This window comes from Xiphias gladius, chromosome 17 (assembly GCF_016859285.1).
Source record: "Xiphias gladius isolate SHS-SW01 ecotype Sanya breed wild chromosome 17, ASM1685928v1, whole genome shotgun sequence".
Lineage (NCBI taxonomy): Eukaryota > Metazoa > Chordata > Actinopteri > Istiophoriformes > Xiphiidae > Xiphias > Xiphias gladius.
In genome coordinates, this window is record NC_053416.1 from 12,062,314 (window position 1) to 12,075,993 (window position 13,680).

The 13,680-nt window shown below is 39.6% G+C and overlaps 1 protein-coding gene and 1 long non-coding RNA gene across 3 annotated transcripts in view; one reads left to right on the forward strand and one right to left on the reverse strand.

The window, feature by feature from the left end:
* Positions 1-13,680, forward strand: part of stk32a (serine/threonine kinase 32A) — a 64,131-nt gene that overhangs the window by 36,119 nt on the left and 14,332 nt on the right. For both annotated transcript variants that reach the window (XM_040150691.1, XM_040150690.1), the window contains exons 5-7: positions 3,511-3,548; positions 9,365-9,454; positions 11,408-11,511. In XM_040150691.1, the coding sequence (XP_040006625.1) occupies positions 3,511-3,548; positions 9,365-9,454; positions 11,408-11,511 (232 nt within the window). The remainder of the gene's footprint in view (positions 1-3,510; positions 3,549-9,364; positions 9,455-11,407; positions 11,512-13,680) is intronic.
* Positions 1-13,680, reverse strand: part of LOC120802648 — a 62,420-nt gene that overhangs the window by 28,912 nt on the left and 19,828 nt on the right. Inside the window, exon 3 of the long non-coding RNA XR_005709250.1 lies at positions 3,278-3,370. This is a non-coding gene — a long non-coding RNA (uncharacterized LOC120802648). The remainder of the gene's footprint in view (positions 1-3,277; positions 3,371-13,680) is intronic.

Sequence of the window (13,680 nt, forward strand, 5' to 3'; positions counted from 1 at the left end):
GCAGCCACACATGCCTCTCCTCTCTCCCTCAGTGCCAGCCTTTGAGGCAAATGTCAGCTAATTAAGGGTTACACGGTCGACCTTTCTAACCCCCATCTGAGCCAGTGCCTCTCGATCCAAAAGCACCCAAGCATTGAGCTCCTTGCTACAGGTTGTACTTGTCTCCAACAGTGTGCCGCAGAAACACACATGTGCACACAAAACACAAGGCAGCGTGGCCTTTGATGTGCTAAATACTGCGGGGTTCCTACAGGGCAGTAGTCTTAATTAGAGGAGACACTCACTGAGGATGTACAATGAGTTGGTTGTCAGCTGAGCCGACAACAAAGATGATTTGTGTGTATGTTACAGTGCCACAGTATCCATAATGTTTTGATTGGTCAAAACACATGAATGTCTTCTTGCCAAAGGAAGACAGATTGATACATTTATTGACATTGCATTTCACTTTGATTCCTGTTGCTGCTATTGTTGCCCATGTTGTTTCCTGAACACCTGTGTGGTGTCTCCATCAAAAGGTCTTCTAAAATGTAAGACTGTACCCTCCTCATCTTGGTTAAATCAACCCATTAAAAAAAAAAATAATAAAATAAAAAAATCAAACAAACACAGAGCTGAAACCACCTAAGAATACCATTTTGACTTCACCATCCCTGCTAATGTACAAACAATAGGTTCCCCCTAACATGTCTTCTTTAGTTAACGTTGATGTCAATTTCAGAGTGTGGAAATTCACTGATCATCAAGTGCAAATGGAACATTTGAGAAGGGTGCTGAATATTGAATATCGTCTCTCCAGTTCAAAGCATTTTTTAAAGCTGTGGGGATACGTTCCAGAGATGAGAGAACAGCGAGAAGCTGAGAACACTCTGTACCCTTCCACTGTTTTAGTTTTAGTCTGCAGCCACACAAGTGTATCCTGAAACGCACTGTTCAGACGAAAAAAAAACACTCATATGCCTTAGAAGAGGGTAGTTGTTATCAGAATCTGACACTGTCCAGCAGTGTGTGTGGTTGTGCATGTCTGTCTGTGTGTGTGTGAGATAATCCGCTGTATGTGTCTGTGTGAGTTTGAGCAGTCGTGGGGGTAAAAAGGTGAAATGCAAAAAGTTATGTAAGCACATATGATTTGGGGAAGGGTTGTAAGTGTCACAGACAATGCTAACGTTGTCAAGGACAGATAAAGATCAGTGGCAATGAGGAAAAAGAGGAGAATGATGTTGCTTTGAATTTTAAAAAAATGGCCAGGAGGGACCTGAACTGTTCTTTGAAGTAGTTGATTGCCATCAGGGGCCTTGGTGTTGTTGTCTTTATGTCATTGTGTAACAATTTGGGAATCCGCAGTCTGTGCTCCTCTGAAATCTGTTGTTAAAAATCATTCTCTTCTCCATAACATTCACTTTTTTATGGTTTCAGCATATTTAATAGACCATCCACAAAGTGTTACTTTCATGAGAAGAGTTGGTGATTTGTAGAAGTGCATTTTTCGACAAATGTGTGTAATTGCAACCAAAAAAAAAAAAAAAAAAAAGACATCAGTAGTTGAATGGAAAATGGAAAAAGTCACTTGTAAAAATAAAGAAATACAGGGCATCAAAACACATTCTGGGCTGACTAATGCCTCAATTTCCTGATTAAAGCTCCTTCGAAAATCATTTGGTAAATGTTTGTAAAGAAACTGTTCTAGGAAAAAGGGAAAGTGAAATTAAGACATTTGTATAAATGTGTAAAAATATTCATTTCACCCAATGAGGTATAATTTTGCCTGTGTGCTTTATTTTACGTAAAATATTTTCTCCTTGAAATTTCTTCACTTCCAGCACAATGTGGAGTAACTGATTGCTTCTGGATTTATGTGGCATCAAAGAAAAAAGGAGAAAAAAAAAAAATATATATATATATAAGTGCAGAGAAACAAACATCTGCTTGAAAATAGGAGAAAAACAGGAAACACAACAGAAAATGAGAAACAAGCAGAAGCTGTGGCAAGAGCCTCAGCTTACACCTGTCCCCCTTCTCAGGTGTCTCAGCTACTCCCACAGCTTAACCTGCTGTCCCCTCTTCCCCCTCAAATGTATTAGGTATTCATTTGTTTTCGTCACACACCTGGTGTACACTGGTGCAACACAAAGCCATTTTAAAGTTTCAATCACAGGTATTATATGTCTATTTTTGTCATTCGCTGAGGCGAAATGATTCAACACAGCCTTGAGTCAGCCTACTGTCTAGTGACCTCTTGGAAGCTTTTACATTTGATGATCCGTGCACGCAATTGTGGGTACCTACTGCGACACGCGGGAGATGTTTTGTTTTAAGACTTCATCTTTGGAAAAAGTGCTTTGTTTAAAACAAGTAGAGGAAAAACCCGGTAATTACTATGAGTAATGTAACCTCCCTGGCAGGGCAAACAGAGGAGAGTGCCATCCACGGAAACTTAGAGGGCATAAGCAGTAAATAAGATATCAGAGCACCACCCACACTGTTTCAGTTACAGTTGAACTGCGGGAAGTGCAATGCAGAAATACCATAGCCAAGTGTGCTTATATTACTGAAAACTTTACACAAAACCAGAGTCAAGGATTTTATAGATTACTACTTTAAAGCAGATTTTTAAGGGACAGTGTATCTCACTGGACCAAATGTGTGACGATGTGATGAGACTGCGGTGACTATAGGTCGCAAACCAAAGACGTCATCTCAGTCTGACAGCACTGGTCTGATTTGATACTTCTTGTTGCCTTCCTCTGACTGGTCTAACGGGATCACCGTAATTGAAAGTCAAAAGTTATTTGTTTTTCTAATGTGAACGATAGTTTTGAGGCATGATGTTAGTGACGACATTCAGACAAGTTCCTATACCTAAACAATCAAGCAGGTCATAAAGTAACTCATTCAAAGTGTTCAAGGAACAACAACTTGGACTTTCGTGCTTTAGCCTCGTACTAACTAGTCAGTCAAATCTGTTCTGAGTCAAGAGAAAAGGTCTTCATGAAAATGTTTGCCTTTTATGTAAAAAACGTGAAAAGCAGGGATTCAGAGTTACAAATGAACTGAATAGAGCATAAGCGAAGTCCAGTGGGGGCCAGCTGTCCATTATCACTGTTTTACTTAAATACAAAAACACACAATTATATCTGCACGCACACAGACACACACGCCCTCACCAAGACTACACTGGGTGTTGGATTGCCACATCTCATCAGGGATGTTTTCAGCAGCTTCAGGTAAAAGCAAATCATGATAACATTATACTTCTATTCTTACTTTACTTACTTACTTTATTTTGCTCTTATTGTCGAACGACTCTGGCTCTGACTTTATTTCCCAAAAGCCATATTTTGCAGATCTGCAGGTTGTTCACCAAACAGCACTGTGAAGTAGAATTTAGAAATTTTTATACAGAAATTACATAGAAATACTATCTGTTCTTGATTTTACTCACTACATATTAACACATATAGACAAAAACACATACTAACACCACTGTACTGTTTGTGTTTTCCCTTCCAGAGACATCAAACCCGACAACATACTACTGGATGAGTATGGTAAGACCCCTTTTCTAATTATGTTTTTAATTAATTCATATGGCCGTGACAGGTTGGAATTGGAAAATCCAAAAACCGTACAATAAGATTTTATCAGGTTGTGTAATTTCTTCAGCATATGTTAATAACATTTACCTAATTCACACGGTGGCCTAATTTGATTTATCGCCCCAAATTCAAGACTTAACTGCTTCTGACTAAGGATTTTACCAAACCTCCAACCTCTGAGATCACGTCTGCAAAGATCAAAGGAGTCTCAAAGCTCAGAGGCAGGTTTCACAGTCACTGCCTGGATAGGCCTTGCAGCGTGAAGATGTAAAATATCTCATACATTCATTTAATTTAACAAACATAGCATAGAGAAGGAGAGCACAAACTCATTTTAATTTTCCGTCTACACTGTCAGTCTGCCTTGGTTAAAGTACTGCGACATTTCCATCTTTTCTTTTTTTTTTTTTTAATGATTTTTTTTTTTGATTTTCCCTCTAAACTATGGGATGAAATGAGAAAGAGTGATATGAGAGGCGTATGGAGGACAGGCTGTCACACATCATGCCTCCTCTTTTCTGAAAGGGAAAATCCTGTTGTGAATGATGGATTAAGTCTCATGATAGGTTTTAGTGTGTGTTTCAGGTTCACACAAAAAGGCATACACACATACAATAAGGGAGGAGACAGAGAGAGCAGTGCGTGTGTATGTGTATGTCAGAGGGAGAGGAACGATTGTAAATCAAGGTGACATTAAAAGAGACTATAAATTCTTTCATCAATATAAATACTAAATGTTAAGTTCCATCCTAGAGAAACACAGACTACCTCAGATAGATATGATGGTACAATACATGGTAGATTACACTGATAAGAAGAAACCATGTGCTAAAACATCCTCCACTCTTCTAGGTAGGCTTTCCAAAAGACCTTGGAACATAGCAGCAGGGATTTCTCCCCATTCACCCTCAAGAGCAGTACTGAGGTTGACTACTAATGGTGTGTGATAGGCGGCCTGGCTCTCAATCAGTGTTCCAGTTTCTTCCAAAGGTGTTGGATTGGGATGAGCTCGGCCTCTCTGAAGCGCAATGAAATTGGGGAAAAAAACCGGGAAAACTTTTTTTTATGTAACTGACTTTATGCACGGGCACTGCCATGTTGAAAAAAAACAACAAAAAAAACACTTTTTTTTCCCCCAATCAGATTTGGTCAGGATGGAGGCTTTTCCATGGAGTGAGGGCCTCCACATTTGCTCGATGTGTCTATTAGAGGCACGACTCCCATCACTAAATGCATCAGTGAGAGAAAAACACACCTAGTTCTTACGTAAGATGAAACACCAGCTTCAAATGCATGATGATCTGTTGAGTTATGGCACACTGATTGACTAAAGATAAGAATCATGTCACGAAACTCAAACCTGGTTCAAATGATAGCGTTGATAAATTATATTAGTACTGACCAAGCAGACATGATTAAAAAAAAAAAGAAAAGGGGGTTGAGTATTGAACAAGAAAGATGGGAGTTGTGCACCACTTTAAGAATACCTCACCTGTGCGGCACTGGCATACAGAACTAACAACAGGTACTATTATGTTTTCAGACTCATAAGAACTGAGCCAAATATGAGCATAACTGAAATGATCTAAATTCTGTATTTATAGGCCCAGACAACAGTCACAGTTATGTTGCATACTTTTCTTAAAATGTTGGAACATGATCATGGTGTGTAGTAATGTTACTTGAAAGCTGATAAAATTGTATCGTAAATGGAATATTGTGATATTTAAATCAATGAATAATTAACTAACTAACTATATTGTAGCTTTAAGATTTCCCTGAACTGGAATTAAGAGGTCTAGTCCTAGCCATGAAGCCAGAGACCAAAAGTTTCCATATACTGTACACACATACACAGAGAGAAACACACACACACCCAACAAAAGTCCTGAGATTTCAGAGGGCAATGGGCAGCTGCTCAAGGGAGCTGAGGGGATATGTGGGATGGCAGCCCTGCTGTCACTACAAACTGGAAGCAGACAAAGACGGGAGGGGTGGTTGAGAGGAAGAAAGAGCGAGACAAACAGGGAGAGCCACAAGAATAAGACAAGGGAGTGATGTGCAAGCATTTCTTGAAAGAAAGATTTGTCAAAAGGAAGAAGAATTGGGTAGACAGAGAGAAGGAGATATGGGAAAGAGAGTGATAAAGAGGACAGAACAGACACATTGAGGGAGAAGGAGGAGAGCAGAAGCTTTGTCATCCTCAGCCTGATTTCCAAAGGACAACACTCGTTCACCTGTGGTTTCTCTCTCTCTCTCTCTCTCTCTCTCTCTCTCTCTCCCTCTGTGTGCATGTCCTTTCAAACTCAATAAACATTTCTCTCCTCCGCATGCATTCTGCCTACACTCAGCTTTTTCTGTGCAGACCTGTAGGTTACCTCTCCACTGAAGTCTAAAACAACACGAGGTACCAGAGGGGGGCCAGTGGGCTGTTTGCTTCCGCACACCACTTCAATTTTGAAAGCTGGAATTGCCCTGTGTTCCTCTGGGAGCCGGTTCATATAGAGAAAAACAATTTGCTCAAGCACGTGCGCTTTTTTTTTTTTTTTTTTTTTTTTTTTTTTAAAAACAGGATAGCCCTGGGATGTTGAGAGAAGCTCAGAGAGGGCCGTTGCTTAGGTTATCCACTGTGAACACACACACACACGTGCTACCTATGAAAGCAGACAGTACATTAAAGGGATATTGTGAGCGAAATCACAGGTCTTTCTTCTACCAAATAAACATATAGAAGCACTCGGACTCTTTCAGGTAGTATATGGTCTTTCTGGATACCTGCAAGACAATATGTTATTGACAATGCATCAAGTTTTATGTTCTCCCATGTTGTTTCATTATGTTGTCATCGTGGCGTCTGCGTGTCTGTGTCAACAAGCAATAGCACAATACATTTAGAAAAGTTATAATCATGATAGAAACTCAAGGTTTACGTTACAAAACTGATTCGATTTTTGTGTATTTGTTGCACACTTGTGAAAAAACATACACCACATTGGGATGCTTAAAGTCTTCTGCCGATTATTTCATCATTACGATTTGGCAGCTCAAGCGCCTCTTGTTCATTTTGGTATTATGATATCTAAATCAAATTCCACAATAGTGTTTTAGGCTCATAGGTCCTTTAAAAAGGTAGTAAACACATCAACTGTCTCCAGTATTCATGAACACTTAAGGAAAATCATCCAGGCGCCCGTGTTACAAAGTAGTTTGTACATCAGCCAGATAACTGTGAGAAAAACCTGGAATAAGTTTTGTCACTTCAGTCCGTGTTCTAGGTTTGTGGGGGTTAGTTTAACAATCACAGATCCACAAGATAATAAATAATTATTATTTATTTCTAATAATATGACATGGCTCAAATGTTTTTTATGTAATAAGTGAGTTTATGTAGTTAAAATAAGTGTTAAATTAACTGTAGATCACCAGTGTCAACTAACAATAACAGACCAATTCTGTGAGACCAAAATGTTGTTCTATTAAAATCCAATTTGTTGGTAGCTATTGGTACAGTGTGCAGAGTGTGTCTGTAATTTCTGCCTAAGTGGGTATTTAGGCTGAAAACGGTGCAATAAAAAAATATGAGGGGCATGATGCTCCAGGTACCAGTGAGGGAAGTAAAAACCATCCAGCAAGTGCAGTTTGAGAAACAAATCCTTGAGTCTGAAGGCCTATCAGACGGCAAAACACTGCACAGTGGTTTCTAATGTCACAAGGAGAGTTTTTTCAACTCTGGAAAGTTCACAATGGCAGTCATTTTATCTTTGTTGCAATGATCACAGAGGAAAATACAGCATTGACATAACAAAGTAATCTGCCAGGAACCAGCACTGGGACTATTATTAAACTAATTTGTGTGTGCACATTATGTGTTATGTGGTTGCCATCAGTGGTGAGGGTGTTTCGAGGTAGTGGTAAGCAAAGGGAAAATAAAAATAGAAGAGAAGTGCAGCAGGGTGACATAACCTAAGGATCAAACCTCGACAGTTGTGGAGGTAATCCCAATAAAACACGTGAGATAGCTAAACCATCAGGGAAACCTGCTGCACCATTGTTCAGCCACCACACATTTCAGTTTTCCCACAGACAGGGAACAGTTTGACTGCAGACAAACAGGGGTTAATCTCATTTACTGACTATAGATTTTAGAGCAAAATATATATTTTTTTAATTCAAGGGAATAGTACTGTTCTGAACTACATGCATTATTTTAACAAATTCAAATTTGATGTGTACTCTCTTCATTTAGGGCACTCAGAGCAGAGTGAAGTGGCCGCCTCACAAAAAGTGCAATAACATCTTAGGATCCAAAGGATAAAACGCAACGAGGAACTGTAGTTAGTGTAGTTGAGTCGTGGTCAATGCAATTCAATGAATGAAAAAAAAAAAAGAGGAAAACTAATGTTCAAGCTAGACTGGCTTGTTATGTTCAGTAATTTTAACATATTACATCACAAAGGATGATTAGCTTCCTCTCTCTGATTAGATTCCTACTTTTTCATACGGATTTGATAAGAGTCATTTATGTATTAATCTCTAAGAATCAACTCTGTGCAGTGTTTGTTCAGTTTGACTACCCTTCTGACATTTGTTATCAGTTGACTCAGTACCATATCTGCCCTACCACTGAACAAACTTACACTCCAAATTACATAGTTAATATTTACAAATCGTCAGTTAATAATAATGAAGCAAACCCGTGAGTCTAAAGGCATCTGAGGCTGTACTGTTCCTTACACCAGACTGAACCAAAGCGGTTTGAACAGATCAAGCAATGGACCACCACTGCCATCACTGGAGCTGTTTTGAACTGATCTCTGTGTTTAAAGTTTCAAAACAAGTCTATTCATTTCTGGTACAAGATACTTTTGGCCCAGCAGCCCGGCATTGTTACAATGGTTGTCTCTTTCTCCTGGCTGGCTACTGTGTAAAACTGCTGTCCTAAATCTGTCTTCTGCAAAGCTATGAGAGCAGAAGACAGAAATAAAAGGGGGATAAGCATGACAGGGACAGGAGGTATCATTAAATATGAAAAAAATGAAGGAGGATCTGTGCTTAATCAAGTGCCACTTAAAGTCTGAACTGGCATTTCAGTCCTGCTGCACCTTTGCCAGTCATTAGACTACATGGTCCTCTGATATCGGCAAAGCAGCACCCAATCTCCCACTGTGCATCACTACACAGCTACACTCGTACACCACAGCTTTGAATACCGTTTGTGAGCATATTTCAAACTTTTAAGAACACCGAAAGAGTCCTTGTAAAAACAATACAAAAAAACAAACAAAAAAAATATATATACATATTTATGTATCATATATATTTTTATGTCTTTTTTTTTTTTTTTTTAAACTTAGGCAGCTTTGTTCTGGCAGTTTTCTTATCTCCAAGGCCTTACTGTTTTTGTGTAAATAAACAGTAATCTGTTTGTTTTGCTTGTGTGATAAAATATTATAATTTTATGTACAGTATGGTTGTGGGTCTTACTGTATGTGTTTGTGGGGTTACAGGGGATATCCATTCATCCGAAAACAATCACTCTGCGGCAAAAACTCCCATACTGTGTCTCGCTCTCTCACTCCAACACACTCACACACACACACACACACACACACACACACACAGATTCAGATCATTAGTGTGTGCTCAGTGTGCATGGCAAAGACTCTGGGCCATCTTGCAGCACATAGCGACACAGGCCAATGGATTGACTTTGGAAACCACTGAGTTTGCTCCTCACTTTGAAGCAATGCAATCTGTTTTTTCTATAGGTCATGTCCATCTAACAGACTTCAACATTGCAGCCATTGTGAAAGAAGACCTAAAAGCGACATCCATTGCTGGGACCAAGCCATATATGGGTAAGAAAATACATGTTTGACCAATGCTTTACAAGTGGACTATAACTCTGGGGACTTCAAACGGAGGCTCAAAAAACAGTTTAATTCACAGAGAGCATGGAAAATAACATATGTACACTCCAGACAGCATGTTCATATTTGCTAATCCAAATGTTAAGAGTACTTAAATGCCTGATGAAGGGATGAATGATGGACAATAGATTGGGGGACACATGAAAAAGAACACAACCAAAGAGTAGTAATTTTGAGATCTGTGGGGAAAAAAAAGAAAAAAAAAGTAAATGCTCCTAAAAATGAAAGAGGACTCATTAACTACTTTGTTGTAAGGTACACTGTGAAGGTTTAAAGCTTAGGCAGCTTAATGCTTAAATTCTGTCAGTGAAACATTTTAAGTTACAAATAATAAGCTCATTCCCTCAATTTTTGTGTCTTTCTTGTGTCCAAATTTTGCGAAATTATATGTAGTATATTCTTGAGACGTATACTGGTTGATTTTGATGCATGAGCCCAAAACCCGAGAGTAGTTTTTATCTTTTTCAACACAGCTACAGTCGTCCTCCTCTTGACTCTTACGTACAGATTAGATCAGATCGATGTGGATTCAGCTCAGATCAGATAGGAGCTAACAGGATTTCAGGGGGAATATTAATAACATCGTAGCACGTGTTTTTGTGTGTGTGTATCAGAGTGTGTATGTGTGCTCAAGATGGGTTTGTGTCTGTGTTTTGTGTGTGTGTGTGTGTGTGTGTGTTCATGATGGAGAAGGATTTTGCAACCAGGTGTGACTAGATTTCAGGCGAGTACTCTATGGTGTAATAGATAATTCATGCTTACTCTGGTAAAAAAAAAAAAAAAAAAAAAAAAACTCTCGCTATCTCTCTCTCAGAGGCTTCAGGAGATAAACTGCACTTTTTCCTCCTCAGCAAGAGGGCAGAGCAAACCTGCCATGAAGGAGAGGAGTGTGTGTGTGTGTTTGCATGTTCCTGGGTGTTTCTGGATGAGTGATTGAAATTCGTTGTGACCCTTTTGAACAAGATTACAGCTGAACAACCTTTTTCCCTAGAACAGATTATTCACTTCCACAGGAGGGGACAAAACGTAGCTAACCAATTTAAGGGTTTTGATAGTGTCAACCTCCCAGAAAACCTGTTCAGTCAATAATTAATTACAAAGATGATGCGATGCTACAGAAGCACATTGCATTCAAAAAAGACAAAAAAATTTGGAGATGATGTTTTTTTCTTTTGTGAACGCAATGCCGTTTGGCTCAAAATTTGACCCCAATAATTAATAATGGAATTTATGATTTTCTTTGCAGAACCACAACAAAAACTCAACAGTTAAATGTGAAAACAGGCTGGTGGTGAGCTCAACCTCTTCTGTAAAGCCTGCTCTCAGTTTCTCGCAGCTCAGAAGTTCCAAACTAATCTTATGTATAAAAGCAGTTCATACAGCATTCGCTATTCTGTGTCACAAGCCCCTTTCAGGCATGCAACTTTGATGTTGCGATAGCGATCTGGCTGGGTTCTAGAAACATTACTATAACACTTCCAATATCCTCCCTGTTAACGAATTAAGCAGTAGAATTCTCTGTCTAATAAGTGACGATACTGATGAGCAAATTCATGAGTGGATTCACTGTGAGAAGAGTGAGCGAGTGTCACGAATCAGTGCCAAATACTGTGCAAGCTTTCTCTGCAACAGTCCTGCTATATCTGAATAAAATCACTATGGATCATTTATGTAACAAAGGCCTAGGTGTGAATTGCAACTAGGGTGTGAACTATTTTATGTATTCCCTGTCTGAAAAGGGCTATAGTTAAGTCCCTAAAAACAAGAAAAAGAGATCAAAACACACCAAAAAAGCCAATTTTTAACTAAAAAAAAGATACGTGTCGTCCCGCACCATACTTCCATTTAATTCTGTTGTATTATTTCTGTCTCTTCGATCAGCTCCTGAGCTTTTTCAGACCTTTGAGGGGTCCCACCCTGGCTACTCCTTCTCTGTTGACTGGTGGTCGCTGGGCATCACAGCCTATGAGCTACTAAGAGGACAGGTAACGAAGACACACAGTGAGGGAGAGAGTACCGTTACCATGCCCACATCTCTATCACTTCAGCATGGCCTGGCAGGCTTTACTGCAGTGAATAATACATATGACACCTACAAGAGTGTGCCAGAGAGTCCTGTCAGTAGGAGCCAACATACAGCAAGTCCTCAGCCTCAACAAAACAAAATGAAGGTGAAGCTACAATTGAATTTTACATTTAATCTGGCCGTACTGGGGAAAATGTTTAAACGTTTAGTCACGGTGTGAGATGAATCGCTGCAGGAGAATCAAAAAAATAAAACCTGAGTCATTTCGAGAGCCATGTAGTTGAACTTGATTTTTTAAATATTATTTATTTAATTCTTTTCTGGTCCCATCTGGATGAGTTTATTTCTGATGTCATGGAAATAAACACAGGATATTATGTTTTTACTCAATCTCCTTACTCTACAAGCTGAGCCTTAGAGGTAACGGCAGTTTGGTCATTGTCGACTAAGTAATACTGCAGCTGCAGAATTTCCTCTCATATTTCAGGGTGCTGATTACACAAACTACAGTAACCTTCGTCTACACTGACAAGGACCCAGAACACCTGAAACTGATCTGGAGCTCTCATGAAGAGTTCCTGAAATAATTTCAGTCCTCTCCTTTCTCACCCTTCTCCATGACAGTTCTTTTATCTCCTCACGTTCCTGTTATACTTTCTAAAATGCATTAAGAAATACAGCTTACTCCCATTGAAATAGATTTAGTCCTCCCTCAAACTTTCTTTATCCCTTCTAAAATATCTTTTGTCCTCTGTCTGACCTCAAAGCGATATCTTACCTACACCAAACTACCTTAAGTCTTCTCTTGTCCCTCACACCTGTGTCCTGTGATTTTCAAGTATTCTTCAACCTTCACTAATTCAGAAGAGGGTTGCAGAGCACAAGCCCAGAAATGACTTTGAATGACATTCTGTAGACTTTAGCCCCATTTCTCTCTCTTTGCTCATGCTCCACTTTTTGGAGGTTTCTCTATAATCCCAGTCCCAGACTTGTTTTCACCGCTCTCCCTGCACACCACCATCACCTTCTCCCAGAAAATTAATTTTCATATCATGCCTTGGTCTCCTAAGGGTTTTCTTCTACATTGTTCTCTGAATGCCACATTTAAACACTGTCTATAAAGCATAAATCATACTCAAGGCGTTAAAAAACTGGCCTGGTGGATGTGCAGAATTACTTGGCAGTTGGAAATGGAGAGCCAGCTCACTATTACCCAGCTCCAGGCACCTTTCGATCCCCTTCTCAGCCTTTACTTCATCTTATCTCTCTCTTAAGCTCCGACCACTTCTCACTTCAATCATGCTTCCCTTTCAGACAAGGTCGGACTGGCCATCGGGTGTACCGGGACAATCTCGGTGGGCCGCTGCATCAGTGTGCCGGTAGATCGTCCAAAAATCCATAAAGTTTTTACTGGTCCTGTCAGTCTCTTCACCGGCCCTCTCTTTGTACCTGTCATTCTAACCAAGCTCCCCGGGGATGGTTACAGTGGATAAGTCCAGGGCTGAATTTCTTTTCCGGTCCAATCCTGCTTTCAGGCCATTTAACTCCTCTCTCACTAATCATGGTTTCCTGCTGGGTGTCACCACTGGTCGCAGGTACAGATCTAGGCAACTCAGCATCTCTCCAGAACTACAAATCCATCGCTGTCACTTTGTTTCTCCCGCTGTAGCCTCTGTTTTTTTTTAAAGTAGACTAAACTTCTCAATCCCCAGAGGAGGAACACTGAGAACACATGGTAAATTTACAAAAGAATACAAATATATAGTAATACATGAGCCAATTTCTCCCTTATCCACCATCGGACTTTGAACATCGTACTCCAAAAGAATATATCGCTGGTTATCTAACACCTCTTTTGTGTCCTATATGGGGAACATGTGCAGAATTGGAATATATTTGCTATCAAGCATTTGAAGGAGACTGTAAAAAAAATGAAGGATGGTGAGGCATCCTCCTAGGTTGTGTATTACTACCATTTCTCTTTCATCTTTCCTGTTTCTCTCACTCCTTTGCTCTTCTATACACAACAATCTGGGAGAAAGAGGCAAAGGAAAGGACTGTCCACCTCAAAACAGCCTGATCCAGCTGTGTCATTTACCAAATCAAGTGAAAGGAGTCTCTCTGTCCT